Source organism: Nuphar pumila, chromosome 7 (genome assembly GCF_984573655.1).
Source record: "Nuphar pumila chromosome 7, dmNupPumi1.hap1.1, whole genome shotgun sequence".
Classification (NCBI taxonomy): Eukaryota; Viridiplantae; Streptophyta; class Magnoliopsida; order Nymphaeales; family Nymphaeaceae; genus Nuphar; species Nuphar pumila.
Genome location: NC_143255.1, coordinates 129120719 through 129147486, shown reverse-complemented (window position 1 = coordinate 129147486; position 26768 = coordinate 129120719). Strand labels below are relative to the sequence as shown.

General features: G+C 38.0%; 2 protein-coding genes across 3 annotated transcripts; one reads left to right on the top strand and one right to left on the bottom strand.

Annotated features, from left to right (window-relative positions):
- Positions 1–3136: 3136 nt before the first annotated feature.
- Positions 3137–7465, bottom strand: LOC149833495 (acyl carrier protein 2, chloroplastic-like). The gene is made up of 4 exons (XM_090015159.1): positions 7336–7465; positions 3964–4053; positions 3761–3883; positions 3137–3628 (listed from the first exon to the last, which is right to left on the bottom strand). The coding sequence occupies exons 1-4, from the start codon at positions 7402–7404 to the stop codon at positions 3494–3496; spliced, it is 417 nt and encodes a 138-aa protein (XP_089871285.1). The 5' UTR covers positions 7405–7465; the 3' UTR covers positions 3137–3493.
- A 5554-nt stretch (positions 7466–13019) lies between these two features.
- Positions 13020–17338, top strand: LOC149833494 (mitochondrial phosphate carrier protein 3, mitochondrial-like). Of its 2 annotated transcripts, none has more exons than XM_090012863.1 (6): positions 13020–13489; positions 14592–14953; positions 15056–15099; positions 16209–16423; positions 16523–16647; positions 16942–17338. In XM_090012863.1, exons 1-6 carry the CDS (start codon positions 13175–13177, stop codon positions 17003–17005), a joined length of 1125 nt encoding a protein of 374 aa, XP_089868989.1. In that variant the 5' UTR covers positions 13020–13174; the 3' UTR covers positions 17006–17338. The 2 variants fall into 2 exon arrangements, with proteins under 2 accessions (XP_089868989.1, XP_089868990.1); XM_090012864.1 differs by having other exon boundaries at positions 13041–13489; positions 16523–16633; positions 16942–17107.
- Positions 17339–26768: the final 9430 nt, after the last annotated feature.

Below are 26768 nucleotides of genomic sequence, written 5' to 3'. Positions count from 1 at the left end.
CCTAAAGGGCCTGGCCTGAGCACAATTATAACCAGGTCAGGCCGAAAGCAGATCACTTTTAGAAAAGTGATTTGGCATCCTCACCATCCACAATGTACACCAAGACCATGAGGTGGGATGAAGCAATGGACGGTGAAGATGTCAAATCACTTAAAGTGATTTGAAAGATCACCGGATTCTGGATAGGGTGCAATATGATTGCACAAAAATTTGTGCATTATGCACCCCCATCAACCTCCATCAGGTCTTGGGTCCCACACCTGACAGGCTCTGTCCCCAAGATGTCATATTGCACTTGATCTTTTCACCCGGTTAGATAGCCACCGCTACTGGGATCTCAGACCTGTGATCACTGTTTTAGTGTAATAAGGCCCCCAGATCCATGGTTTTTTAGTCTGATCGGGCAGGTGGTCGGACTGGAAATCCATGGATTTCAGAATGAAATCATATGGATCTTAGATCTGGCACTTATTCATGTGTGTTGAAGGGGGGGGGGGGGGGGGGGGGGAACTAGAATATGTTAACTGGAGTATGAATAGAGTTTTTCATGGTTTTTTTCTTTATTTTTTTCTTAAATTTTATCATACCTGTATGATCTAGATGCTTGATTTTTATAGAAACTGATTCTTAAATCATCCGATTATGATGTATAGAAGGATTTTTAAGGCTTGAAAATCAATAGCTCAGAATTTATTAAAATATTTAAGCATCCAAAAATTATATTTTTCATAAAAAATGCATATGATTCAACTGGCGATTTGGAACAAATGAACCATGCCAAATGCATCTACAGGGTTGGATTTGTTTTCAGTTAACATATTCTAGTAGCTCATGTTGAAAGTAATGAGAGTTTTTAACATACCTTAACTAAAAAGTTAGTGATCTTTTGTTTATTCTTATCCTCTTTTTAGAGCATGTTGGGAAGTGGATATCAGAAAATAATTACAGTGAGAAAGTTTTTTTTTTTATAATGAAGGAATTAAAGGAAATAGGTTAAATATGCATAGAATGGAATTCAACCCTACCAATTCTTTCCTTTCTCTCTTTAGATAACTTACACAAATAGAAGACCATTGACAATCTTTTCGTCATTTCAATTATTTTAGATTTTTTTTTGTACATATCCATTGCTAATTTTCACACACTATCCCAAATAAGATAAGATAATTCAAAAGAATCCCTGGCCTGAATCCTTGTTGGATATTCTCAAAAGCCCAAAAAAAACCCTTGTTCCATAAGAGCCTGGCAGGTTCAACCCGTATTGAGGTTCAAGCCCGGCACCCACTCGGTTATAATCAGGCTCGGGTCAGGTCAGGTCAGGTTTGTCAAGCCCTGTGCATTTTGTACATGATCCTGCCCCGATTAGGGCCTGATTATCTAATCAGGCTGGGCCCCGACCAACTTTATTCGGCCTGGGCTGCAAAGTGCATCATGAGCCCGACCAATTCAGGCCGGGTACCTGAAGCTTGACAGGCAGCCCAGCCCGATGGCAACCCTTAGGCGGAATGCATGGTGTTTGTCGGACTGTCAGGCAACCCTTAGCCCGATGGAAAACTGTCCTGGATTTACCACTCACCCAGAGGTAGGATAGGGTGCAATCACATGGCACAAATTTGTGCATTAAGCGCTTGATTACCCTTCATCAGGCCTTGGGCCCCACAACTGACAGGCCCTGTCCCTAAATGGAGGGTGATCAGGTACTTAATGCATAAAAATTTGATCACCTCACCCAGGGGGTGCAACTGGCATGTCCAGTGCAACGCTTTATAAAGCTTCAGCAAAGGATGAGCTGTCCTGTCCTGGATGCCACGTGCCCTGTACATCAAACGCCGGACAGCAGCTGGGCATATACCAGTCAGTGCACGGGTGTGTCCCGGGTATCAAATAGGTGTCAATGACAGCATTGTTGCAGTAGCTAATGCTACCTTGTCACTGGCTCTATTTGGAGTAGCAACGCCACTCAGACCCAAGAAACAACAAAAACCAACGGGTTGTGTTGGGACGTGTATGTTTGTATAACTGGTAGGGGTCTGACTAACCCCAGCTTGCCTATAAAAAACAAAAACAAAAACAGAGCAGCTAGTGCACGTCACCTTGTGTTGTCCCAATGGTATCTTTGTATAACTTGTAGGGTTCTGCCTAACCCCAGCTTGCCTATAAAAAACAAAACAAAAACAGATCAAAACCTCCATAAAAAAAAGCAGTCGCAAAGATTCATGAATCTCTAGCCTGACCCCAAGCCGAATCCATGATATTGCAAAATGCGGGATATATCCTCAGATCTTAGATTCAAAAGGAAGAACCTGTAGACGAGGAGAGTGAGTTGGGCCAGAGATACATACGAGCCTCAACTTATCCGCCTCTCTCTCTCTGAAGAGAAGATCCCATATCACATTAGGGGCACCTTTAGAAGTGAAAAATTCTCATAGAAAAAGAAAATTACTCATGAGTTTATGAAAAATATTCTTGTTTGTGCAACATGAGAAAATCAGGTTGAAAAAATGAGAGCTGCCCTCAAAACTGAAATCCTTGATAGAAAAATTTTCAATCTCAAGATATTGGAAAAAATTTTCCATCAAAATCAGGGCAAAATACAAAACTTTTCTATTAAAAAAATTTCCATTGCTTGGAACAAGTGAAAAAGTTGCCACTTTCTTTCACACTTGCATTTTTTCCTACCATTTTCTCACTTCCAAATGGAGGCTAGATCTAAGATCAGAGTTAAACTCGAACAATATTTGCATGTGGTCACCAAGTTCACCTAGCGCCCAAAGACCCCAGTTTATTTGAGGAAAGATTACTTGAACTGCAAACGCACCAGTATGCCAGACCACAGTGGGTCACAGCTAGATGGCTGCAAGCTAAGGCAATAATAAACACAGGAAAAGTTAAAATACTTCCAGCAAATTAGGCAATTTATCACCTAAAAAAGAAAAACTACGAGTAGAAACAAGCCATTCCACTAAATTGCTTAAATTTGGTCATTGACCGTTGTCGAAATGAACTAAATTTTCATGAGAAAAATTGCCACTGTATCCTCCAGATATCCCGCAAATCAGACTAATCAAACACATTATCGACTAACGAGAATGGCTGTGATACTAGTACTCTTCAAACATTCAAACGTTATAATGTAGATAGCAAAGATACGCACCAAAGACTCTTCACAGGATTCAAAAGAATTCATACACTAAAAAACTACTCAAAGTTGACAAACCAAAGAGAAAAACTTGTTGAAACTAAATCCTAAGAATCACCACCACTGCACTGTCTTAGGCTTCATCATCTTCTCATGGCAATTTGCAGATATTTAACCACAGAAGGTTCAAGCCAGTGTATTTGACTCGAACCCCGTGCAACATTTGAGTAGAACAACATTAAGCAACAAAAATGGACTGATTTTATGAAGAATCAAGATAACTATGAAGATGACCTAATGATAAATAGAAAAGACACTAGATAAACCCATAATTCCAGAGTTCTAAGACCACTCTCAAGCTGAACCAGCATTCTTCTGAATAAGCTTGTCTATAAGATTTGCGGCATCTTGAACTGTTGTGATGCTCTGAGAGCTCTCCTCCTCCACACTGATGCCGAATTCCTCCTCGATTCCCATCACTATTTCCACCTGTGGATAAAAAGCCCAATTAATTGCTAAATAAAATTGTAACATGCCTGTAATCAAGACTAATTACAGATAAGAGATCATGTAAAAGCAAGAAAAGCAACAAGGCTATGCTGGGCTCAAAGTGTAGGATACCGTGTCAAGGGAGTCGGCACCAAGATCAGCAAATGTGGATCCAGGGGTTAGAGTAGACTCAGGAGATAATGCCAGCTGCTTCCTGACTATTTCACACACCTTTTGCACCGTTTCTGGTTTTGCCTGCATGTGTTCTGGATTTTCAAACCAAACAGAGATTTTTTAAGCAAACTGGGGCTAATTTCACAGAGAGGAGTGCTTACAGAGCATCTGACACAGCGCCGGAGCGACAGGAAGCCATTTCTCATCTTTGAGACAGAAACCACATTGACGAGATTGTTCCTGCCTACCACCTGAAGAAGACTTAGTATGAGTAAGTACTGCACGCACTTGTGAAATGGAAGTGTGTGAGAGTGCAAATAAATGGCAAGAAACAAACCAATGATGAAAGACGAAATCATGAAATATACATACCCTCCAACTTGTGAAAGCTAAACAACAATAACTTGCATCAATCGGTCATTACAAATTGAAAAACACTCCCCCAACTTCAAAGACCCAAACATTCACATTTCATTGAGAGAGCGGGAGGAGCATAGACATCGCAACAGTGTAAGAACTATGCATATAATAGCTTCATCCAAGTTCATGATTTACCTATTCACAAGTCACAAAATCTTCTATAATGACTTTAAATGCCATACTAAAGTTACTTGACTTATGGGGTGTTTATCATGTTGAGGAGTTCCAAGGATGCTTACATACTAATATGATGGAAACAGAAAAAGATCACTGTATAGGTTTTACAGCATCGCAATGATACAACAATTGACAAAGGGAATACATGATTTTGTTACTAGTTCTTTTAGGGAACACATTTAGACATGACAGCAGTCCACCAATAACTCATAACCTTGAACTAAATGCAACCACGCAGTAGGACCAATGCAAACTACAAACAGAAACCAAAACACACATGACAATATTTCCTAATGTAGCCACACATCATCTTCTTATGCAATCAGTTGCAAAAAAGCAACTCACTATCACTAGCTGGCTTTTGCAAGGAACTGATCCCTTTATCTCTTTATTTCATTAATTTTATCGAATATGTTGCCCATTTATTGTGGGAATACAAACAAAAGATATTTTGGCCATAAGTCAGCCTTTTAATGATGTGGACATATTTGAACTGTAGAGACCAAGGTTATATGTCAGATCTATGCAAACTTATGCCTATTAAGTCTACAGTTCGGCAGCAAACACCTGTTCTTCCAATCACTAGAACCATTGTAATTAACTCGTCATGACTCATGGCCACCAAATGATGTAAGTTGGTGATCTTCTAAAAGCTTAAACCAATGAAATCATGATTAACAAAAGCAAGGCCCTTGGTATAAAAGATTTCATACAAATTGGTAAAACTGATCCTTTGAAACCTTCTTTGCATTATGTCATGTTTCACCAAAAGGTTTATCATAAAAACACTCTGAAGATGGGATAATGAAAGATGTATGTCAACCTGAGGTTCATGACAAGACATGGTGTGCAAGCAAATATACCAAAAAGTTTCAAGGTGAACTTCATGTAACACTGAAAGCTAATGTGCACAGGCAGGCAGATGAAAGATCCTGAGGGTATTTCCATCATCTCTATTTGATCATGTTCCAAAAAATTGCTATTGTAATAATAAATTATAACCTTGGGATGGAGAGTTTGGCAAGTTTGGGGTTGAATGTAATAAAAATCCAAAATTTCCTTTTTTTGTTTTGGGGAAAGAGAAAAAGGATCTCATCAAATATCTAATATTAATGTCAAAACTTCAAAGAATTCATATTCCAGGGACAAGCAATATTGCAAAATTGTTGCCGATAAAACTGACCAAAACTTTTAGAAAACCAAAGTAATGTGAAGCAACTAAAAGCACTTGCTGACCCTTTTAATTTTTTTCAATTAGAAGTCCGTATAATCACAAAAAACCCACAGCCATGACATCAAGAAGTTAAATGTTTCAAGGATGATATAGAGACTGAGAATATGTCCTGCTGCCCCTTGTGCAAAATAAACTGTCGTCTTAGAAATAATAAAAGGATGAGGAGATTCTAGGGTCCAAACCGAACCCCCACCCCATCCCCCAAACCTGGGAAGGAAAAAAAAACACCATCACTTCACATGGCCGCAGACAGATGTTGATAATTATTTTTCTCACAGAAAACAGGGGTCAAAGAATCACCCTCCTTTCAGATAATCCACATCTGATTGCAATAGTGACAGAATTGCAGATAACTCATAAGAGATGTCTTGCAACAGAGAGTGCCTCGCTCTGCATCGTGCTTCAATAATTAAAGAAACAAACCATATCTTCAGCACACTCATCACACAAACCAGTGAAGCAATGAGTGTTTTAGGTTTTGGAGCAGAGGGAGATGGGTTTAACAGATGCATCAAACAGAAGGCATCAAATTATACTTCCTTATGTGATATAAATCCAAGCATAAAATTCTTAGAATTGACATTCTAATTCTAATGCTCTGGGACCAGGACTGCATGTGATATTTCTCCAAATTCTCTTAGATAAAAGAGACAACATATTTAACTTGCAGACATATACAGCAAATACTTGAACCGATAAAAAAAATAATAAAAGTGGTTGATGAAAAGGCACTAGCTTGCTTGAGAAAATCACAAATGGATCCACTTAGCATGCAAAAGTAACCAAACATATCCGGATAACCCAGAGGCTAGAACCAATATCAAACATAGCCTAAAGTTGCATCAACAAACACCATCCACTCTCCAGATCAAGCACTCTTGCTAGGTTTGAAGACAAACCATACACAATTTGCCTATAAACCAAGTTGCTGAGACTCAAATAGAAGGAATACGATATGAATCAGAGGGAATAATTGGTTTCCCATATTCCATCAGCGGATGTTCGCTTGCTGTTGCTGTTGCAACATATTGTTAGATCTAAACAACCTGGGTTTTGAAGAAGAGACGCAGAACTGCTAATCAGCCTCAAAGGACATTGGCGTTTCTTCGGAAAATGTGCGGCAAAAAATATTGTGTTCCCATGGATTAGGCCTTTTATATACTAGAACTAGATGGGTTTCTACCACGCCCACAAAAAAATGCAGTCTTGGCTACCCATGCTGCAAGTTGCATGTTTGCATGATGGTATTGAGTGATTTTCTCTCAACCTGATCTCGGTTTATAGTGTCAAATTCCAATCTCAAAAGCGAAAAACAATAACAAAATCAAACAATAACTTGCCATCAAAACCATACATCACAAACATCCCCGGCCAAAAATAAACTTTTAAGCAAAAAACAAGGAATCTAATCACAGCCAGATTCACTATTCACACATCATACGCCAAAACCCTTTTTCCTTTCAAAAGGGAGGATAAAACCCAAGATCTGTAAAGAAAATCCATCTCTTTACTCAGATCTCGCCTGCAATTGCTCAAACCTACGTCAATAACGACAATTATCATATCCATCGACTGCAAAAATCATGGTTTTCCACGGATATCTCCGAGAGAAATATCGGGAGAAAACCCTAGATTAGATACACACCGTAAAGCAAGCAATCGATCTACAAGAACGGAAAAAACGGTGAAATCTGACTCTTACCGCAGCAGATCGGCCAGAAAGAACGGCGGAGGACCTGAAATTGAGTGAGGACGCGGCGACGGAAGCCATGGAGGAGAGAGAGAGAGAGGGCGTGGCTCAGCTGAGCAAATGTTGGGCAAGATCATCAGCCTGATTCCCTATTTACAGGGACATCGTTGCCGACAGCACTTTTTTTTATAATTTACATATAGCTGCTTATAGAATGGCATAATTATGTTTAGCTGCCTCAGTTCTCGAATATTTACTAGAAATGCTTACTTTTCTTGAACAATTGATCAGTGACCATGACGAGGGATGGACATCGGGTCGGGTACCAGGCCCAGTATGGATCAAGCTCGGTTTGGATAATAAATCCTCACTCGATAAAAATGGGGTCGAGCCTGGTCAGATACCCTATCAAGTTGGGCTGTAAGCCCGAGTCGAGCTCTTATTATTATTATTTGAATTTATGGTAAAGAGAAATATACAATTGTTAACCAAACTTTAGAAAGAAAAAGGTAAAAAAATACGTGGGGGTTTGGCTGAGTGGGATGGGGCCTAGACCGTTTGACGGTCCGTCAAGGTTCAAATCTCATGGGCATTATCCCATGCTTGGTGACTCCTTGGGGTTGAGGAGTAAGCTCTCAGAGTTTAAAGCTGACATCGGCTGGGCCAGCGTGGCTAGGTATATGTGTCTGAATCGGTTTACTTAAGTATAAAAAAAATAAAATACAATGTGAAGTATTTATTCCTCTCTTTCTCTCTCTCTCTCTCACCTAAGCTCAAAAACACTTGGGCTGAGATCAACAAAAGGCAGGTCAGGCTCTAGACAGATTTGGGTGTGGTCAAGCTCTGATAGGTTTTTAAACCAGCCGGCCCACCCCAGTCTCATCCAATATCCACCCGTAATGACTGCTTGAATTGGTTATATATATTTATCTTTGATTGAATCTTCTAATAACTGTTCGAATATTTCTTACTCAATTGACAAATTTACGTTTTTGCATTCTAAAATTACTTATTTGCCTTTAGTTAAAAATTTAAGAAAGTAATTAACATTTTATAATTTAAAGAAAGATAAAGACTGAAGTATCATTTTGAAGAGGGGGGAAATGCTTGCTACCATTGTGGATTTCAAAATCCTTAGTGAAAAGTTTTTTTTCTATTTTGCAAATTTGACCTTTTAAATGTGATATATATGTTTGGTCGAGTAGAAATTAGCCTTTGGATTGTATTTTTCTAATGTGAATGCCAGATTTTTTTGGAGCGGACAATATATTGAATTTTCAACTAAAAGATCATAATTTTACATTGAAAAATACTTTTTTAGAGTTGATTCTTACTATAACGGTTGGGTTACATCAAGAATCTGCTTTAAGCCCTTTCCTATTTGTTATAATGATGGATGAGCTTACGAGATCAATTCAAGAAAATGTGTCGTGGTGTATGTTGTTTGATGATGATATTATTATGATTGATGAGTCTAGAGCTGGGGTTAGTGCTAAGTTAGAATTATGGAGACAGACATTGGAAGCAAGAGGTTTTAAGTTGAGTAAGAGTAAGACAAAATATATGGAATGTAGGTTTAGTAAGCAAAGAAGTAGTGATGGGAGTGTAGTGAAGCTTGGTGAGCAAGAAATACTGGTGGATGATTGTTTCAAATATTTGAGATCTATCATTCAAAAGTATGGAGAAATTGATGGAGATGTAAATCATAGGATAAAGGTTGGGTGGATGAAATGAAAAAGTGCAACTGTAGTGTTGTGCGATCGTAGAATGCCATTGCGGTTGAAGGAAAAGTTTTATAGGACGACTATTAGGCCCGCTTTACTATATGGTACAGAATGTTGGGCTGTCAAGAGACATCATATTCAAAAAATGAGTGTAGTTGAGATGCATCTGCTTAGATGTATGTGTGAAAATACAATAAAAGATAAGATTCAGAACAAGAAGATACGTAAGAAGGTAGACGTTGCACCCATTGAAAATAAGATGAGAGAGAATCGTTTACGGTGGTTTGGACATATTCGGCGAAGGCCTAATGATGCTTCAGTTAGAAGGATGGAGAAATGAGAAAATATATTAGTTAAAAGAGGTCGGGGTAAGCCCAGGAAGACTTGGATGAAGATGATAGGAAATTATATGAATGCTTTGAACCTCACCAAAGACATGACATTGAATAGAAATGATTGGAGGAGAAGGATTCATGTGGAAGACCCAAAATGATTTTCTTTGTTGGTTCATATCGCCGACCCCAATTGTTTTGGGATGATGGCGTAGTTGTTGTTGTAGAGTTGATTCTTACTATCTTGGCCATGCTCAACACCTTCATGGAGTCATTTGATCAAAATAAAATGCCCAATATTTTTTCTTATAAACACTAAATATGGTTAAGTAATATAAATGGACAATGACGAAGATGGCCCTCGCTTTTGTTGAAAATACTATTGCTAACTGCAAGCTATAAAATATAACAAATATGACCAAATTACTGTAAGTGGTTATATTTAGCATATTTTGATTAGTGAATTGGGCATGCAACATATTTCTCTGGATTAAGCCAAAACAATTAGGGGTGTCAACGGGTCGGGTTTGGTTGAGACCCAGGTGAAAGCAGACTTGGATCAGATCTTCAGGTATGGCATCGTGTTCGGACTTGTGTTTATTCGGTTTTATTATAAGAAAAACCATAGTCGGACCCCATAAAAACTACATGAACCAAACCTGAACTATACAGGGTAAAACCATATTTTTTATCATTTTTACATTGAAAATTTGCTGGTCTTAATAGAACTCGGGTCGGGGTTTGGTATAAAATTTCAAAAACTATACTTGGGTCCATATATTAATTGTATTTTTGGTTCCGAACTCGGGTCTTAATCGAGTCTTCTTATTTATTATCATATGGACTCCAGAGGATTTGGTTTGGGTCGGGTCTGGATAAATCAGTCCAGTTGACACCCCCCTAAAAACAATGAATTTGAATGCCATATATTTCATTTCAAAGTAATATAAAAATTTAACTCAACTGGTCACGGTTATTTGAATAAAATGATTTAAAATAGGTATTATTTTAAATATTTGAAAAGTGAGGCGTCTAAACGTAAACTTGGCGTACTTCACGTGGCTAGCGTTACAAACGATGTTCTTTGTTTGTTCCGCACCTCACTGAAAATGACGCTTTTGGAAATTAGCATCAAGAGAAACTGAAAACCACGTTCATCCAAAACGCAAACAAGTTTATGAACTACAATTTCTAGGGTTTAGGGTGCCCCCTTGTGTTTAGGGGTGTCAACGGGTCGGGTTTACCCGATCCAACCCAGACCAAACCCTATAAGATCCGAGTATAGTGAAAAATAAGAAGACCCCGATTAAGACCCAGGTTTAGACTCAATTAGTACATGGGCTTTCATGCACCAAGTCACAAAGACCTAGATGGATCTGGCATATCGAACCCGTTCCATAATTAAGGGGCATGGTTCGTGGACGTTCGCTTATGCCAAGTCAATTCTTCATGCTCTCTTTGAATCTAAGGATACGTTTGATTGGTAGGGGTGCAAATGGGTCAGACTTGGTTTGGATCTTATTAGATCTGAATCTGAATCCAACATATAAACAGAAAATCCAAACCTGAATCCATATTTGAATAAGATCCGAAGAGGTAATGTTAAAACTGAATCCAGATCTGAATATGATCCGAGGAGGTAATGTTGAACCTGAATCCAAAATACATGTAATACCGGAGAAAAAATACAACAGAAAACAGGCAATTTTCATGTAAAAAATGTAACTGCATCAGATTTTGAATCGGATCAATTCAAAATCCAACTTAAATGCTGATTTTAATCCTATCCAAAATTAAAAAGTAAACCAATTGAACAGATCCCAATCCAACATTCGGATCTTACTTAAAGAATCCATACTAAGAAAAACATCTCAGGCTCGGATCAAATGTCCAACCATATATGATTCAGCAATACTTGCTGGACAAACACCGTCAGAGAAGCGGAATGGCCTTTGTCCAGAACTTGCCAGTCTCACAAGTCCTGCAGCACCATATAGAAAACGTACTCACTGGGACAAGGTACACCTACACAAGCCGAGCAGCATTTTGAACATGTATATCGAACGCAGGACAAAGTTTGCATGGGGCCGCTTTGTTATCGTGTGTGGTTTGTCCTTGACATAGTTATCAGAAAACAAAAATGGATACGAGAAGCAATCCGTGAAGCAGAATTGAAGAAGCGAATGTTTAAAAGAGTAGCAGGAAGCGAGATATAATTATAAAGCAATTACGCAAACACATAAAAAGCAATATCAAGTATGGGTGAAAGCAAATAAAAAATGACATGAACACAAATATAAAAACCAATGCTTAAATTAATTTGTTATAAAAAAATTATTATTTTTTAATATAAAAAATATAAAAAGTTATATGGAAGCAACAAAAAGCGAGAAAAAAATGTTAGTGAAGCAAAAGATGATCGATTTCGATAGCGAAGAGGAAGTGAGTTTTTCATATTACAAAAGTAGGTTTATTTAAAGCTTCTCCTGATTTCAAGAAAGCAAGGAGCCTCAGGTTTCCAAAGCCAGAAAGTGAGAAGCTTCTGGTAACTATGGTTGTTAACAATATGACTACCTAACTATGACCTAAAGTGAGAAGTTTCATGATTTTCTTGGAGAAGGAAAAAAAAACATAATTTTTAACTTTTTATTATTCTAATATTCTCATATATAAAAGTATATTTTTTTATTTGATGCAAACCATATCCCATTAATGTTCCCATGGATCCTAATTAAGTAGGGGTGTCAACGGGTGGGGTTTACCAGGACCCGACCCGTACCACCGAACCCTATAGCGTCCGGGTACAGTGATAAATAAGAAGGCCTGTCCGGACGAAAAGGTCCAATTAATACATGGATCCAGGTATAGTTTGTGAAATTTTATACAAGACTTGAGCCCAACCCGAGTTCCGATTGAGACCCACAAGTTTTCAATGTAGAAATGATAAAAAATATTATTTAGACGGGTATGACCTGGGTCTGGTTCATGTAGTTCTTAATGGGTCCGGGTATGATTTTTCTTATGATGAGTCTGATTAGATCCAGATCCAAACTCGATACCGTACCCAAAAATAAAAGCCAGGTTTGATTTCACCTGGATACCAACCAAACCCGACCAGTTGACACCCCTAATCCTAGGTGGCACGTCACTGTGACATAACTCTGCGGTGGAGACCTATCCAACAAAGGAGGACAGTGGTTTAAAGAAACTTCTTCATTATAATAAAAAAGGCAATATTTACGTTACAGTAAGAAAAATATTGGGAGACTCTTGAAGCAACCACTCAAGTGGTATCTCATGTGGTAAGCGGGGTCCTGTGTCAAGCTCAAGGCCCAGGATCGAAACCCTCTAACAAATGGGACGGCTGTTGCTCTGGCAGGGGTCCGCCTAACCCCAGCTTTCCTTTCAAAAAAGAAAAGAAAAGTTTCTTAAAGCACAATAAGCAACAAATAAAGCTCCCCGAGTTTTATCCCCATAACCTCCTCAGAAATTTATGTTATTCCATCGTTGCCCTCGTTTCGTAAAATTGGCAGCACATATGGAGAAAGCTTGACACTTGTAAAAAGACAGATAGGGATACTTTCGATATTTAATGAGAATCTGGGGGGAGAGTTTCTTATGAGAGCCATGATATAAAAGCAGTCTCTGGAGTGGCAGCGGCGATTGGGCAGTGAGAGGGAAACGCCGAGCGGCCGAGTCGGAGAGAAACCTCTCTCTCTCTCTCTCTCTAAAACCTAATTTCCTTCTCTCAATTTCCTCTCTCACCTCCTCCTTCTTATCGTTGTCGTCGTGACCATGGCCTTCTCAGAGAACGGTCGGCAATCGATCCTCCCTAGCTTCCTCTACTCCTCTTCCGCCTTCTCCTCACTCAACGCCTTAGAAATCCCTGGCCTCGCACCGTCATCTTCGTCTTCGTTGCCGCTTCCAATGACGTCGAAGAAGCCGTTCTCCTCCGGCGGATCGTTAGTTGTCCCTGCGCCGAGCGAACCCGGGAAAATCGCCATGCACTCGCCGGCCTACTACGCTGCCTGCACCGTCGGGGGGATCCTCAGCTGTGGCCTTACGCACACGGCCGTCACGCCGTTGGATCTCGTCAAATGCAATATGCAGGTACAGTTTTTTTGTTTCCTTAGGTTTTCGTCATATTTCTTTTGTTTTTTCCTTTTCTTTATGGAGGGACGGTTAATGCAATATGCAATATGCTTTTTAGTAGTTTCGAGATTGTATTTTCTCAGAATTTTTTTTTCTTCAGCGCGGATATCTAATTTTATGCTTGTTGATTGCCTCTTCTGTTGAATGCGTGATTGAAGTGTTCATCATTACTTGTTCACTGAAACTCACGCTTTGGATCGAATCAATGTAACTAGCAACCTTGATCTTCATTTCATCATGTTTAGGTGCAATATGAGCAGTTGATTTTTTGATCGCTCTCAAAACACATTTAAATATTAAAAATGCCTAATCTAATGCATGTTCTTTACTAATTAAGCATTACAAAGTACATCTATAAGTTCGGACTATGCAAACACCCAAAAGTTTGTCCTTTGAAGCTGTTTAGGATGGTTTAGAACAATGTTGTTAAAATCGGTTCACTAGGTGAATCAGTTTCTTGAAAAAACCTACCACTCGAATCAAATCGGAACTTTTGTGAATCAGATGACGTGTCATTAACAATAAAAAAATGAAACAATTATTTTAAACCCCTTAAAAATATTAAAAAAATAACTGAATCGGCTGTGAAGGCCCCTGAATCGCCGTCATTGGGTCGATTCAGACCGATGTTAACAACATTGGTTTAGAATATAAGACTGTTTAGGAGCTACTCTCATTAGTGTCTATATGCGCACCGCAAGGCATTTGTGTGCACACAGATCGTTGGGCATTTGTGTGCACACAGATTGCGTTGGGCATTTGTGTACACACACACACACACACTTTCTGCCATGTGACCAAAGCTATTCACACACGATTCTTTTTCTACGCATGCATATTTTGCTAAAGAACTTCTGGGTATAGGGATTTTCCATTTTGCACCTCTTTTCAAGTCCCCATTCTATTGAATTGCTTAATCCCTCAATCGTTTCATAGTGATCTCACAATATTTTCCATGTATCTCGCGATTTTTTTGGTGTCTGTGGAGGAATTTGCTTTATGCCAGATATTTGCTTATTAAATTTCTGATCTTTTATTGGGTTTATATGTAAACTTTCAGATCGATCCTGCAAAGTACAAGAGCATCAGTTCTGGGTTCGGTGTGCTGCTTAGAGAGCAAGGACTTAGGGGGTTCTTCAGGGGATGGGTGCCTACGCTGCTCGGATACAGTGCCCAAGGAGCCTGCAAGTTCGGCTTCTATGAGTTCTTCAAGAAATACTATTCTGATATTGTGGGTCCTGAATATGCTTCGAAGTACAAGACATTGATATACCTTGCGGGATCTGCGTCGGCTGAGGTAATTGCTGATGTTGCACTTTGCCCATTTGAGGCAGTGAAGGTCCGTGTTCAGACTCAGCCAGGATTTGCCAGAGGTTTGGCAGATGGATTGCCTAAGTTTGTTAAATCTGAAGGAGTACTTGGGTATGATTCAAAAGTCAAAAACAATACTTTGAAAACGAAGTTTGTTGTATGATCTTTTATGCTAAATATCTTACTTTTGTTTCTTGTTTGGAATTTTGACAGTCTTTACAAGGGGCTTGTTCCTCTCTGGGGGCGTCAGATTCCATGTGAGTAGGAATATGCTCCCTCTCTGTCTCATTATTTCTCCTATTGGAGGTGTTGAAACAAGCAGATAGTTTCAGAGAAGAGGTGCAGAACTTCTCAACTGATTGAGTTGCATGTTTGCTGTGAAGTGCTCTTTAAGTTTCATAATGATTAGAGATAATTGGTTGTGTCAATTTAGATCAAAATTGAAAAACTGTTAGGTGTTCATTTCATTGAATAACCAGTCCATATTGTCTCGTAGATGATACTTGTATTTTAAAAATGTTACATCTCAGAATTTGCACGGTAAGTGGAGTTTTGCACCAGCCAAGAGTATATGTTGTTATTTGTGTGTTTTAGGCCGTTTCCTTGGCCAGTGATTAGTATGAAGGAGTTCTGAATCAATTGCTTTATGGTCTCCATTTTGAGGTGATTGCTTTGGTTTTGGTGAATCTGAATGTAGTGTCATGGTTTTGAGAGTGCAGATGGTGGTTCTGACATGTGGACTATTTTATGATATCTGCTTTCCTCTTTGCAATGAGCCCTTTTCTTTCTTGTGGCAATAATTTTGGTAGTATATCAGGAAATTTGAGTTTCATGTACTTCTATATCATATTTAGCATTGTTTTATACTTATTAATATTACTGTCACTGTTTTATCTGAGATAGGTGCTTGTGTGAATTTATCTTTTTCTTTTGAGTGAAATTTTGTTGTGCTCTGTGACTACTCATTGTGGTTGGTGTTTCTCTTTCCCCAGTTTTCCTCTTTATCACTCAATTAATTGGTAGAGTTTGTTTATCAAATTGATTTTTGGTCGAAACTTTTGAGATCAAGCATCACCTTGGGAAACTTGGCCAAATATAATCTGAGAATTTGGGCTGATGCAAGTATCACAAACAACCAATGTGTTGGTTACAAAGCAAGATGGTGGTGGTTTAGTGATAACAAGGTCACGACCTTTTTAGTTTAATTGAAGAATTGGATAGCTTTACATCCAAGATGGTTACTGTATTAGTGCTGGACATGAAATAATCCGGTCTGAGAAGTCAATCCAGAATATGGAATTTGCTTGATGGTTCAGCCTCTCTGGTAAAATTTAGGCATGTCTCTTTACGTGATGTTATGTTGCAGATACCATGATGAAGTTTGCTTCTTTTGAGACCATCGTGGAGATGTTCTACAAGTACGCTATTCCAATACCTAAAGACCAATGCAGCAAATCGATGCAACTGGGTGTTAGCTTTGCTGGTGGTTATGTTGCTGGTGTATTCTGTGCTGTTGTTTCCCACCCTGCTGATAATCTTGTATCTTTCCTCAACAATGCTAAAGGAGCAACTGTTAGCGATGTAGGTTTTCTTCAGTTGTTTATTCTACTTGTCTTGACTGATGGTTATATTGATTTATTTATTTTTAACCGAACAATGTCCTTCGGTTTCATGTTGCAGGCTGTGAACAAGCTTGGTCTATGGGGTCTATTTACCCGTGGTCTTCCATTGCGTATTGTTATGATTGGAACACTGACTGGTGCCCAGTGGGGAATTTACGATGCTTTCAAGGTTTTTGTTGGCCTGTAAGTTGCTCACTTTTGAGACGTATTTGAGGCCTCTGTTTGGGAGCGTGATGGGTTCACAGAATCCTGCTCCTCCCCATCGATTGGAGTCACTGTTTTGGGAGGGGAGATGGTGATGGTGTTATAAATGGCTGGATTTCAACACAAGGACGTTGTTGGAAAATCTGCGGATTTCATCACCGCTATCATTGACACTCCCAACTATGGCTCCCAAACAGAGCCTCAAGAGTTTATTTCAGTTTCGTTTTACTTTTCCCTGTTGTCTCTTTGCCTAAACCAAGATGTTATGTGCAGGCCAACTACCGGCGGTGTTGTTCCTGCTGCTGCCCCTGCTAAAGATCCTTCAAAGCTGTCTTGACTTCATTCTTCAAAACAAATGAAAGAGGAAGCATTTAAGGGTTCATAATTCTAGATTAGCTGACACCATTCTAATTGATGGATCTGTAATTTTATTTTTTAAGATACATATTTTTTGAGTTTGGTGCAATGCTGGTTTTGATGTCATCTGACGTAATTAAAGATCGATTAAACATGGGAACACTGCATCTGAGGGCCTTTGGTCACGTCCGCAATTTCATAAGGTGGGCCTCTTGGTTAATCCTCCTTGATAGGGAGACTGTAAATTTTCCCTAAACATACATGATAGGTTATGGAAGGCTTTATACTTCGGCTTGTTTTGATATTTCTTATACAATTGCCTTGTTCTTTATTTATTTATTTTGTTATAACTAAGGAAAACCTAATGGATCTGGAATGCAAATTGAAGCACAAGGATAGAATGGACAGAGGAATTGTGTGGGATGTCCCTGGACGTCGTTGGACTTTGAATATGCTAGGGCAAGTCTTTTGGGCAAGATTTTGTTGCTCGAATTATAAATGGATCTCACCACTTTACCAACTCCCTTTTATAGATCAAATGTAAACACCCCTCACAATGGCCGGTCTTCAATGAGAAGAATATGAAGTATATGGATTTCTAAAAACTACCGCTCATGCAAAATGTGCAAGTTAACTTTTGAAACGGTTATACAAATTTGAAGAAAATGGTTAAGTTCAAAACAGTTGCATGCAATAGATACTTGGAGTTATGCATACGAAAGAGATATAAGACTTGATGCATGGGGCCTTCTCTTGGTCACATAGCATTAGTGTGCTATGTGACTCTGACATATGCCAACAAAACCCTTTCTGAGAATTGAGTTACTTAATGAGCCCTCCCCGTGAGGTAAAACTTGGGGTTGAGGACACGACCGCTCAGCTTTACATGGTCCAACCATGATAAAGCAACAACCCCCAGAATCTCTTACCATGCCTTAGCAGGGGGTATTCGTCCTAAACTCTATGCAAGTTAAAAGGAGAGTGTGGAGGTGCTGATCGATACATGATCAACACATAACTTTGTAAGGAAAGATCTTAAAGATCTTGTGCAATGTTTGCCCGAAAATCGAGTTGGATCTTCAAGAATCCAAGTACATGGTCCTTGGCCTGACTTGGTTAAAACATATTGGGCAAGGTCCAATGAGATTTTAGAAAAATCAAGTTTAGTTACGAAATATACTAAAAAAGAATATATCTCAAAGGCCACACGCCCAAAAGAGACATCAATCAAGGGTAGGAAGAGACTCTACAAGTCTATAGAGCTAACATGAAAGCTTTTCCTCACATATCCCAAGAGGAAGAAAGTGAAAAAAGTATCCCTAAAGGCTTCTCTCAAGAAGGAGAAGCAAGACTCAAATTTGAGGGTTTTACCAACCTGAGCAAAACCAATGTGCGGTCAGTGATGGGGAGTTTTGCCCTTGGATTATAAAAAAAAGGCATCTACAGGTTTGGATTAAGCAAAAAACACATACAAGTTTGTTTTTTTAAAGGAGACTCGGATACATTACTTTCTAGCACAGTGCTTGAGGATACACTTGTTATTTGTTATATATATATATATATATATATATATATATATATATATATATATATATATATATATATATATATAGTGCACTGCACTGGAAACATTAGTAGTGCAATGTGCTATAAACATTAATAATTGAAAATATGCTTACAAGAGCATTTTAATCTTTACTGATTATGATTGATCTTCTCTATGGGTTGTTTTTCTTTTTTGAAATTATCTAAACACAGAATTTTCTTGAACAAATGTGGAGCAACGATGACCATTAAGATCTAAGCTATTTTCAGCTTGTTATCCATCGTAGGCATCGAGGGTGCCAGATATCATTAATGCTGATCACCTGTGTCATCATATCCAAAATTTGCCCTTTGCTCCAAGTATTGTTGGGAAGGCTAGGTAAATCTGGTCTGAAAAAATGATCTTGTGTTCGATCTGACAGTTCCCTACAAAAGAAGGGAGAGATGGGGCCATAAAGTGAATGCTCAAAAATAGTTTGATCAAACTTATGTGGTGATGTATATGGCTTTTATAAATTTGCTGACATGCAAATGCAAAAAGCAAGAGGAAAAAGCAGTCATCAATAATGAGTTACCTTTTGTTAATTTGGCTGGATGAATATGGTGGAAAAATCAAGTGTTAACCAGTCACTGACAAATCTATGGGTAAATGGAGGGATTTGACATTAGGCATGCGGCTTTGTTGAAAAAATGACTTTTGGTGCCATGGGCTGTCTGCTTAGTTTCATCATGTATATATAACTTCTTTTGGCAGGTTTTTCTCTGAAGTGTTCTCGTGTCTTTCCATAACAGCATCTATCTGTTCATTGTAGTGCTTTAGCTGAGGATCATCCTATCACAGTGGTGTATTGTGCTCATCAGATATTTTATTTTCTTTCAATGGAGGAACCAGTTGGTCCTTTACTGGATAGTATACTTGCATTCATGTGCTCACTCATGCATTTATGAGTGGATCTGAACATACACACCTTATTGCCATCCGCCCACTTGTATACCTTGCATTCCTCGGCTCATTAAATACATGCTCATCTTGTTCTACAAATTTATTCATATATTATACTCTGCCGGATGTTGTCAATGAGTGGACTTTTACAGAGGTGTGATGATCACGTGTCTTTGAACTCATCTGAAAAAATCCACAATCAATCTGCTTATGGAATCTTGCAAACTGATGCCAATTCATTCCTCAAATGAGAAAATTAAATGGAGGAACTTGAATGTTCTTAAGTTCTTGATGATTTTTGTTTGCATTACCTAATAATGAATTCGACTTTGGTGTTTCTCATTCATGCTTATCATGAAAATGTTATTGCAGATTGATGTTTCAATTTGGAAAGGGCGCACATTTTTGTACAAGCAGTTACTTCAGTTCACCTGAGCTCGTTTGTATGTGTGGAGCCTGTTTTCTACCCGGATATAAAATCCACAATGTCTGTAGATTTAATTTCTTGGTAAGTTAGGCGGAAGGTTGCAGGGGGTAGGCTCCTTCTCCCTAAAGTGAAGGTTTGAGGATGTTAGGCTCTGAGGCAAATTTTTTTTAAAGTAGTTTTGTAATTTACCTTCGACTTATTGTTGTGTGCAACAATGCTAGTAGACACCTATTTAAAGAGTCCTCTGGATTGTGTATCTCAATTAATAAAGAAGAAAAGTCAATGCGGTCATGAACAAAAGCAATTCTTACGTAACTACGTAAAATCTTTGTTTTTGTTGATGGTTGTTTTTCTCTCAACTGACCGAAATAATCAGGGAGTGTCAGATATGGCTTGCTGGGCTCGCGGCCTGGATCTAGTCCGAGCTGAGTTGGACCAAGATGCAATCAAGGTGGAGTTTAGGAACGGTTGACTCCGGACCGGTGATACCATTTAAGTTTTTAGTTAAGGTTTGGAATTGATTCTTGGCCAAGCAGGAGAGACTATAGCTACCAGGAAGAGAAATTGATACTGGAAGCGATGCATGAAACAGAAGCGGGAAGTAAGTGTTAAAAAGTAGTATGAAGTAAAAAAAAAAATGAAATGTGAAGAGATGCAAAAAGATAAATACTTAAATTAAAAAAGATAAATAAGGGGCAAAAGAGGGAGAAACGAGTGAAAAGTGAGGAGGAAATAAAAAGGATGCGAGAGAGCTGAAAGTGGTTTGAGAAGAGAGTGAGAAGCAAGTTTCCCTCTTCAGAAGTGTTTCCCTCCTTTAGGAATGGGAGGAGTATGGAGCCTGTTTCCTATCTTAATATAAATCTATAATTTTTGAATATTTTTGAAAGGTAGTTATGTAATTTTACCTAAGTCTCCAACACCAATAAACTCCATGTAAAATTCTTAGACTCCCCCTAGAGGCATCCTCCTTTGTATTGTGTATCACAATCAATAAAAAAAAAAAGCTCAACGCGGTCGTGGGCGTAGGCAATTCTTGTCGAACCATGTAAAATTCTTGTTTTGGTGTGTAGTTTTTTTCTTTTGTTTTTTCGTACTTATTTCTTTGATATATCGGTAGTGAAAATATCATTTTTGCAATCATCCACTACAAGTCATTCTTAAAAAAAAGATATTTAGTTTTTTTCCCTTCGCTTAGCTTGTAAAGAAAACAACAAAGATATTGAGTTGCAACAAAAGAAAATTAACATACAAGAAATAATTGTTTTTCAATAAGAAATACAACAAATTATCAAAAATGCATTCACTTTGCATATCTACATTTTTAATGTTTTTACTTTGTACGAAAATTTAGTTGTTTTAATTTTATGTATTTTATTTGTCTTTCTTTTCCGCATATTTTTTGTTTCTAATTTATTCATTTATTTATTTTTACCGATATTTTGATGATACAAACATAAAGAAAATAAAAAAAATTCAATTTCCCAGGAGAACTTTGCTGCCGTTATTTTCCCGTTTTAAACTTTTGTCACTGTGGTATAAAGGAAGTTGGGGTCAAAAGAGTTAGTTCTGTCAGAGGACATCTTTGATGCAATGCTGAGGTGAGCCCTTCAAACAGAATAGGCTGGAGACGATGGTGCATGTAATGAAGAGATTAGCTCATTACCATCATTTCCATCCATCTTTTTACTCCACCATTGCATCGAACCGTGATAGTTCAGCCAATCTTTTCAGTGTACCATCACATCGAGTTGTTCTGCCGGATCGGTCGCTCAAGATCATGTATCCCGTGATGGACGGTTCCTCATTGCACTATTTGAATAAAAAAAGAATTTCTTACAGGCCCGTTTGTTTCATAAGGTGGGGAGGGAAGTGCCTTTCGTATGAAAGGCACACCTTTCCTTGGGTCCCATGTATTCACGTGGGAAAATGCTTCCCCAAGGGAGCCTTATGAATGGAGTTTTATACGAATGCACCTTGTGGCGTGAGAATATGTGAGCCCTACATGAGCCTCGTAGCCGGCATTTTTCTTGTGAACGGCGTTTGTTTCCCCTCCCCCATTTCTATAGGAAAATGGATCGTTTTCCTGTAAAACAAACCATCGAACTCTTTAGTCCTTCAACTAAGACGCTTAAAGCCGTAACTTAACCAAGTGCTTGGAGCCCTCGTGGGCTGTTTCAGCTCGATGAACTGATTGCTGAACAAAAAGAAAGAAATTAGCAGCACTAAGAATGCAAGTGTATCGGATCTAGCACAGGTTTTGCAATTTTTGGCTGTTCCTGTCTGATCCAAATCCCCATGTATTTGCTTGTTTCAGATCTGAACCGTTTGCATTCATGTCACATTAGTACGGATGCGGGTATGGGTACGAATACAGGCATAGAGGGTACAACATGATAATTTTAAAAATTGCAGGTATGACGTATGAGAAAAAAATATATATATATAATAAACTGAATATAATATGATAATATATGATATATATAAAATATATATTATATATTAAAAATATAAAATAAACAAAAAATATAATTATAAATTATAAATTGAATACAAACTTATATGTACGAAAGGTAAAATGACATGACCAGGTGTCGATGTGTGTGGACACAAGTAAGGAGGGTAAAATAGGATGTTCCTAAATAATAATAATAATAATAATAATAATAATAATAATAAAATGAGTGACAACTAATGTGTTTGAAAAATAAGCCTCCATCTTATTGCCAAGTACCTCTTTCTACATCTTCTTTTAATTAACTACACCCTTATTTGTATACCAAATAACACCTGAAATGCTAGTAGAGTCATCACATATTCCATGGTTGGTCACTTCATCATTCCTCCAGGTGCGATACGCTGATTGCTGTTTGTAATTGTTGTGAAAATTAAAACATGTGCTCACGCACTTTTAAATGTTAATGTTTTAGATTTGTTTACTTGTGCATGTTTATCACCGATATGTACATTTCATTACCTAATAACACCGATATGTTCTACATATTAATTTATCACAAACTTAAGAGAAATGTGTAGCTTTCAGACCATTTATATTCTAAAATTACAATCTTAAAATTTGGGTATATAAGTGGGGTTTCAAAAATTTTGTTAAAAAAATGATAAAATTTTATTAAATATTAAAAATCGTGACAATTGAGCACAAACAGGCAACCAAGCGGTTGTTTTCATCATAAATACAAAGAAAATGATTTCCCTACCAAACTTTGGGCTGTGAAAAGAAGTCCCAACTCCATATTTCTTTTGTGTTAATGCCTGGAATGTCCCACTAAGGCCAATGGTTGGGCTTGATCGCCGGGTGGTTGTGTAAGATTCCATATCACCTCTCCATAAATACCAAAACAATTGATGGAGTATCAAATTTCGATGGGTGGTGGTGCCATTGTGGTTTGCTGGTGGGTTCGTACGCTGAGAGAGAGAGAGAGAGAGAGAGAGAGAATATGCTGGACATCAAATTTATAGTTGTCATTCTCTCTTTCCTTGGCCTCCTCATGCCTTGGTCGGTGAGTCACAAACTTTACAGTTTTAAGCAGAGGGGGCCGTAGAAATAATGAATAAATTTCAGTTGAGAAAGGTGGGGAGGGCGTGGTTGTTGCCTAAAACATTCTAATGGATTTTTACTTGAATATTTCACCTGATACCTCCTGTCTATGGGGATGTGAGCTTCGTAACAAGGATCCCATCATTTGAAATAGGATGGGTTCTATCATACATTCAATCCTAGACATTCAGAGCCTTGTTTGGTGCACTTCTAGGAATGGCACATTGATAAGCCTTGACTTATTTCTATCGCTGAGACGCCAACCGATGATATGGGATGTCCAATGATTCAAGGTGGTTGCTCCCCATGATCGATCGTGCAACGCATGCATGCTTCATCCTTCACTCTCTCTAAAACAATGGCATGCATCATCCTTTCTTTTTTTTGAATGTGATGCATTATCCTTTCACTTTCTGCAAGTTGGTCATCACCTTCATCTCGTGATGCCTCGCTTGGCCCTCCATATTCTATTCATAGATAACGTATTCATTTTTTGATAACATTTTTTTTTCTAACAAATTTTGAATTTGAGTGTGAATTTTTGATAAAGTAGCTAGTTTCATACATTTCAATGATGAGAACGAGAGTCTTGAGTCCATGACTCGAAGGGTCTTTACAGTGTGAGGAGGGAGTTACTTATGAAATACTTAAGAATATCATTTAAGAAGGGAGAGACGAAAGCTAGTTTTTTGGATATCAGTGGAGGGTAAAATTCATATCAAAGTAGAATCGTAGGAAACTAAGGTGCTATCAAAAGTTAGTAGACACATTTTGGTTACACATGTTTTGTCACGATTGCCCAACATTTTATGGGGCTTTTTTCATGGCTAAATCGGTTCTTTAAAAAATCAACAAGGTTCCTAAAGTGTTTTTATAGAGGGCAAAAAGATAAGAAGGCATTGGCTCCCTTACGCAGGAAGGTTGTTACATTGCATCTCTCACAGGGTGGCTTGGGAATTAAGGACCTAAGAAGATTCAATAATGCATTGATGGTTAAGTGGTAGCGGGTGATTGCCAATGAAGGGGAGGGGGGTTAAGGAACAAGTATGAATTACATGATTAATGAACAAGATTCAATAATGCATTGATGGGTTAATGAATTACATAGGGTGTTTTGGAATCATAGTTTGCCTGTGCATATTCATAGACCAGGTGATTTGTTCGTTTATCGCTGACAATGTAGGGAACAGGGGGAAATGACTTTGAATAGATCAGGTGTTGGGTCGTTACCATGTGGAAGCAGGTCTGGGCGCATAAGAACAAAGTTTTTTTTAACGGGGTGGCCACAAACATGAAGCTCGTCCAACTATGTATCAGTCGGGAATGCAGAGAGTGGAAGAAGCTAAAATCTGAGCCCAAAGAGGGCTGCATTTTGCCGCAGATTATTATGCAGATTTAAGAAGAGAAATCTATCATTCTCTTGGGCCATGGGTGATATCTCGTCATCTACTTTAGGCATGAAATTCTTTTACACTATTTTTCTTCATCATGTACATTGTATGATTGTCATTTTATAAATATGATTTGCCTTTTGTCTAAAAAACAATCTATGATTTAAAAAAATATTCAATTTTTTATTTTAAAAATCATGATCCAAGTGTCATTTCTTAGCAAATCGATCATGCCAAACACATCTACATGGTCAGATTTGCGAAAACAACCTGAAAACTACTATTCACTGGTGGTGGGCTGGCAACAGGCTAAAAAAGTGTTAGGCATATGATTAATCTAACATTAAACTGGTTATGTTTAACATTAGAGGAATTCAATCTTATAAAAATGATTAAACCACACTTAAAATAATGACATTTTTTAAAATGCATGATTACTTTTTTTTAGTATTATAGGTTTTTCAAACTTGGATAGAATTGAAAAATCAAACACCTTTAAAAAAAAAAAACTTTATGAAGATATTAAAGTTACCTTTTTTACCTTAAAAAATAACCTTATATTTAAAAAATATATCATTATTTTAAAAATATTTTAGTCATTTTCATAATGTTGAATTTATCTAATGATAAATACAACTAGTTTAATGTTAAATGGATTTTCACACACACACACTTATATATATATATATATATATATATATATATATAGAGAGAGAGAGAGAGAGAGAGAGAGCATGGGTTCTTGCGAATACATGTTTTTCTACTCTTTCAGTATTTTTGTACAGTTATGACTTAATAAATATGTTGGGAATGGTCGATTTATGAGGAATCTATACTTGGATCATGTGTTTTCGATAAAAAAAAAATGATATTTGAAGCCTCAAAATTTTACAAAGATTTTAGACAGTTGATTTTTCGAACATTATAAAAATCCACCCGTGTCGGAATCGAACACTTCAAGAGCCGATCCCTTTAAAATCAAGTACATAGATCACATCTGTATGATTATAATTTAAAAAGAAAACAAAAAAAACTGAAAAACTCATCAATCATGTATCACAAGCACCTACCCTCTACTTTCTCTCTCTCTCTCTCTATATATATATATATGTACCATAAGATGCTCCACTTGTTGTGTATGAGCAGCTAACTGGTCAAGAGGTAAAGGGGACGGAGAAACCTGACTGTGGTGAGCCTGGTGGGCTAACAGTTGACCTCTGACCAGGCACGTACTGGTACGTCTTATTAATGGGGTATCCCTTTTATGTGTAGAAAAGGAGGAGGCCAGGCCATTTTGGAAAAGTGGGTGCGTGCGAGTAAACCTAGGGCTGCACTCACCAACGTTACGCTCATGCAGGTCAGAGCTGTACGTCTGAGTTTGTGGGTCTCCACAGCGTAGACTAATCATGAGTTGTGTGAGCCCTAGTTTGCGTGTTAGGCCTAGGCATTCGTACTTGACCACCATCGTGTCTCTGGCCCACCTCCACTCACCTTGTTGCAGTTCATTGGTTCATATACATATAGCTGGCGAGTCGAGTCATGAGCATCTTGTTTTGCATAATGGAGTCGGGCCGGCTTTACTTTGAAAGACTCATGAAAAATATATTTATAAAATATGAGTTATTAAGTGTAATATATAAAATATATATTTAAATGTGATAATAACAAATGTATATTTCATGTACAAGTAACATGGAATGTTTGCACACGAGGCAGCTAGTGTTGGGCTTGTCTCAATCAGGGAGAGCTGAGTTCGAACTCAACACGATTAAACATGAACACAAGCCGAGTCACGAGCTCAATCCACTGGTAAAAGAGTAGAGCCCGAACATGCCAAGTTCAGTTCATTGGGCTTGTTTGCGAGTCCTAGCTTTGGCTCGA

Bases quoted from the DNA above. Each gene is read 5' to 3' on its own strand.
- LOC149833495 (XM_090015159.1), bottom strand. From the start codon at position 7,404: ATGGCTTCCGTCGCCGCGTCCTCACTCAATTTCAGGTCCTCCGCCGTT. The intron at 3,884-3,963 runs GTAAGCACTCCT...GAACACATGCAG, and splicing joins GGCGCTGTGTCAGATGCTCT to GCAAAACCAGAAACGGTGCA. The intron at 3,629-3,760 runs GTATCCTACACT...TTTTATCCACAG, and splicing joins GTGCCGACTCCCTTGACACG to GTGGAAATAGTGATGGGAAT.
- LOC149833494 (XM_090012863.1), top strand. From the start codon at position 13,175: ATGGCCTTCTCAGAGAACGGTCGGCAATCGATCCTCCCTAGCTTCCTC. The intron at 16,424-16,522 runs GTAGGTTTTCTT...TTCATGTTGCAG, and splicing joins AAGGAGCAACTGTTAGCGAT to GCTGTGAACAAGCTTGGTCT. The intron at 16,648-16,941 runs GTAAGTTGCTCA...TGTTATGTGCAG, and splicing joins TTCAAGGTTTTTGTTGGCCT to GCCAACTACCGGCGGTGTTG.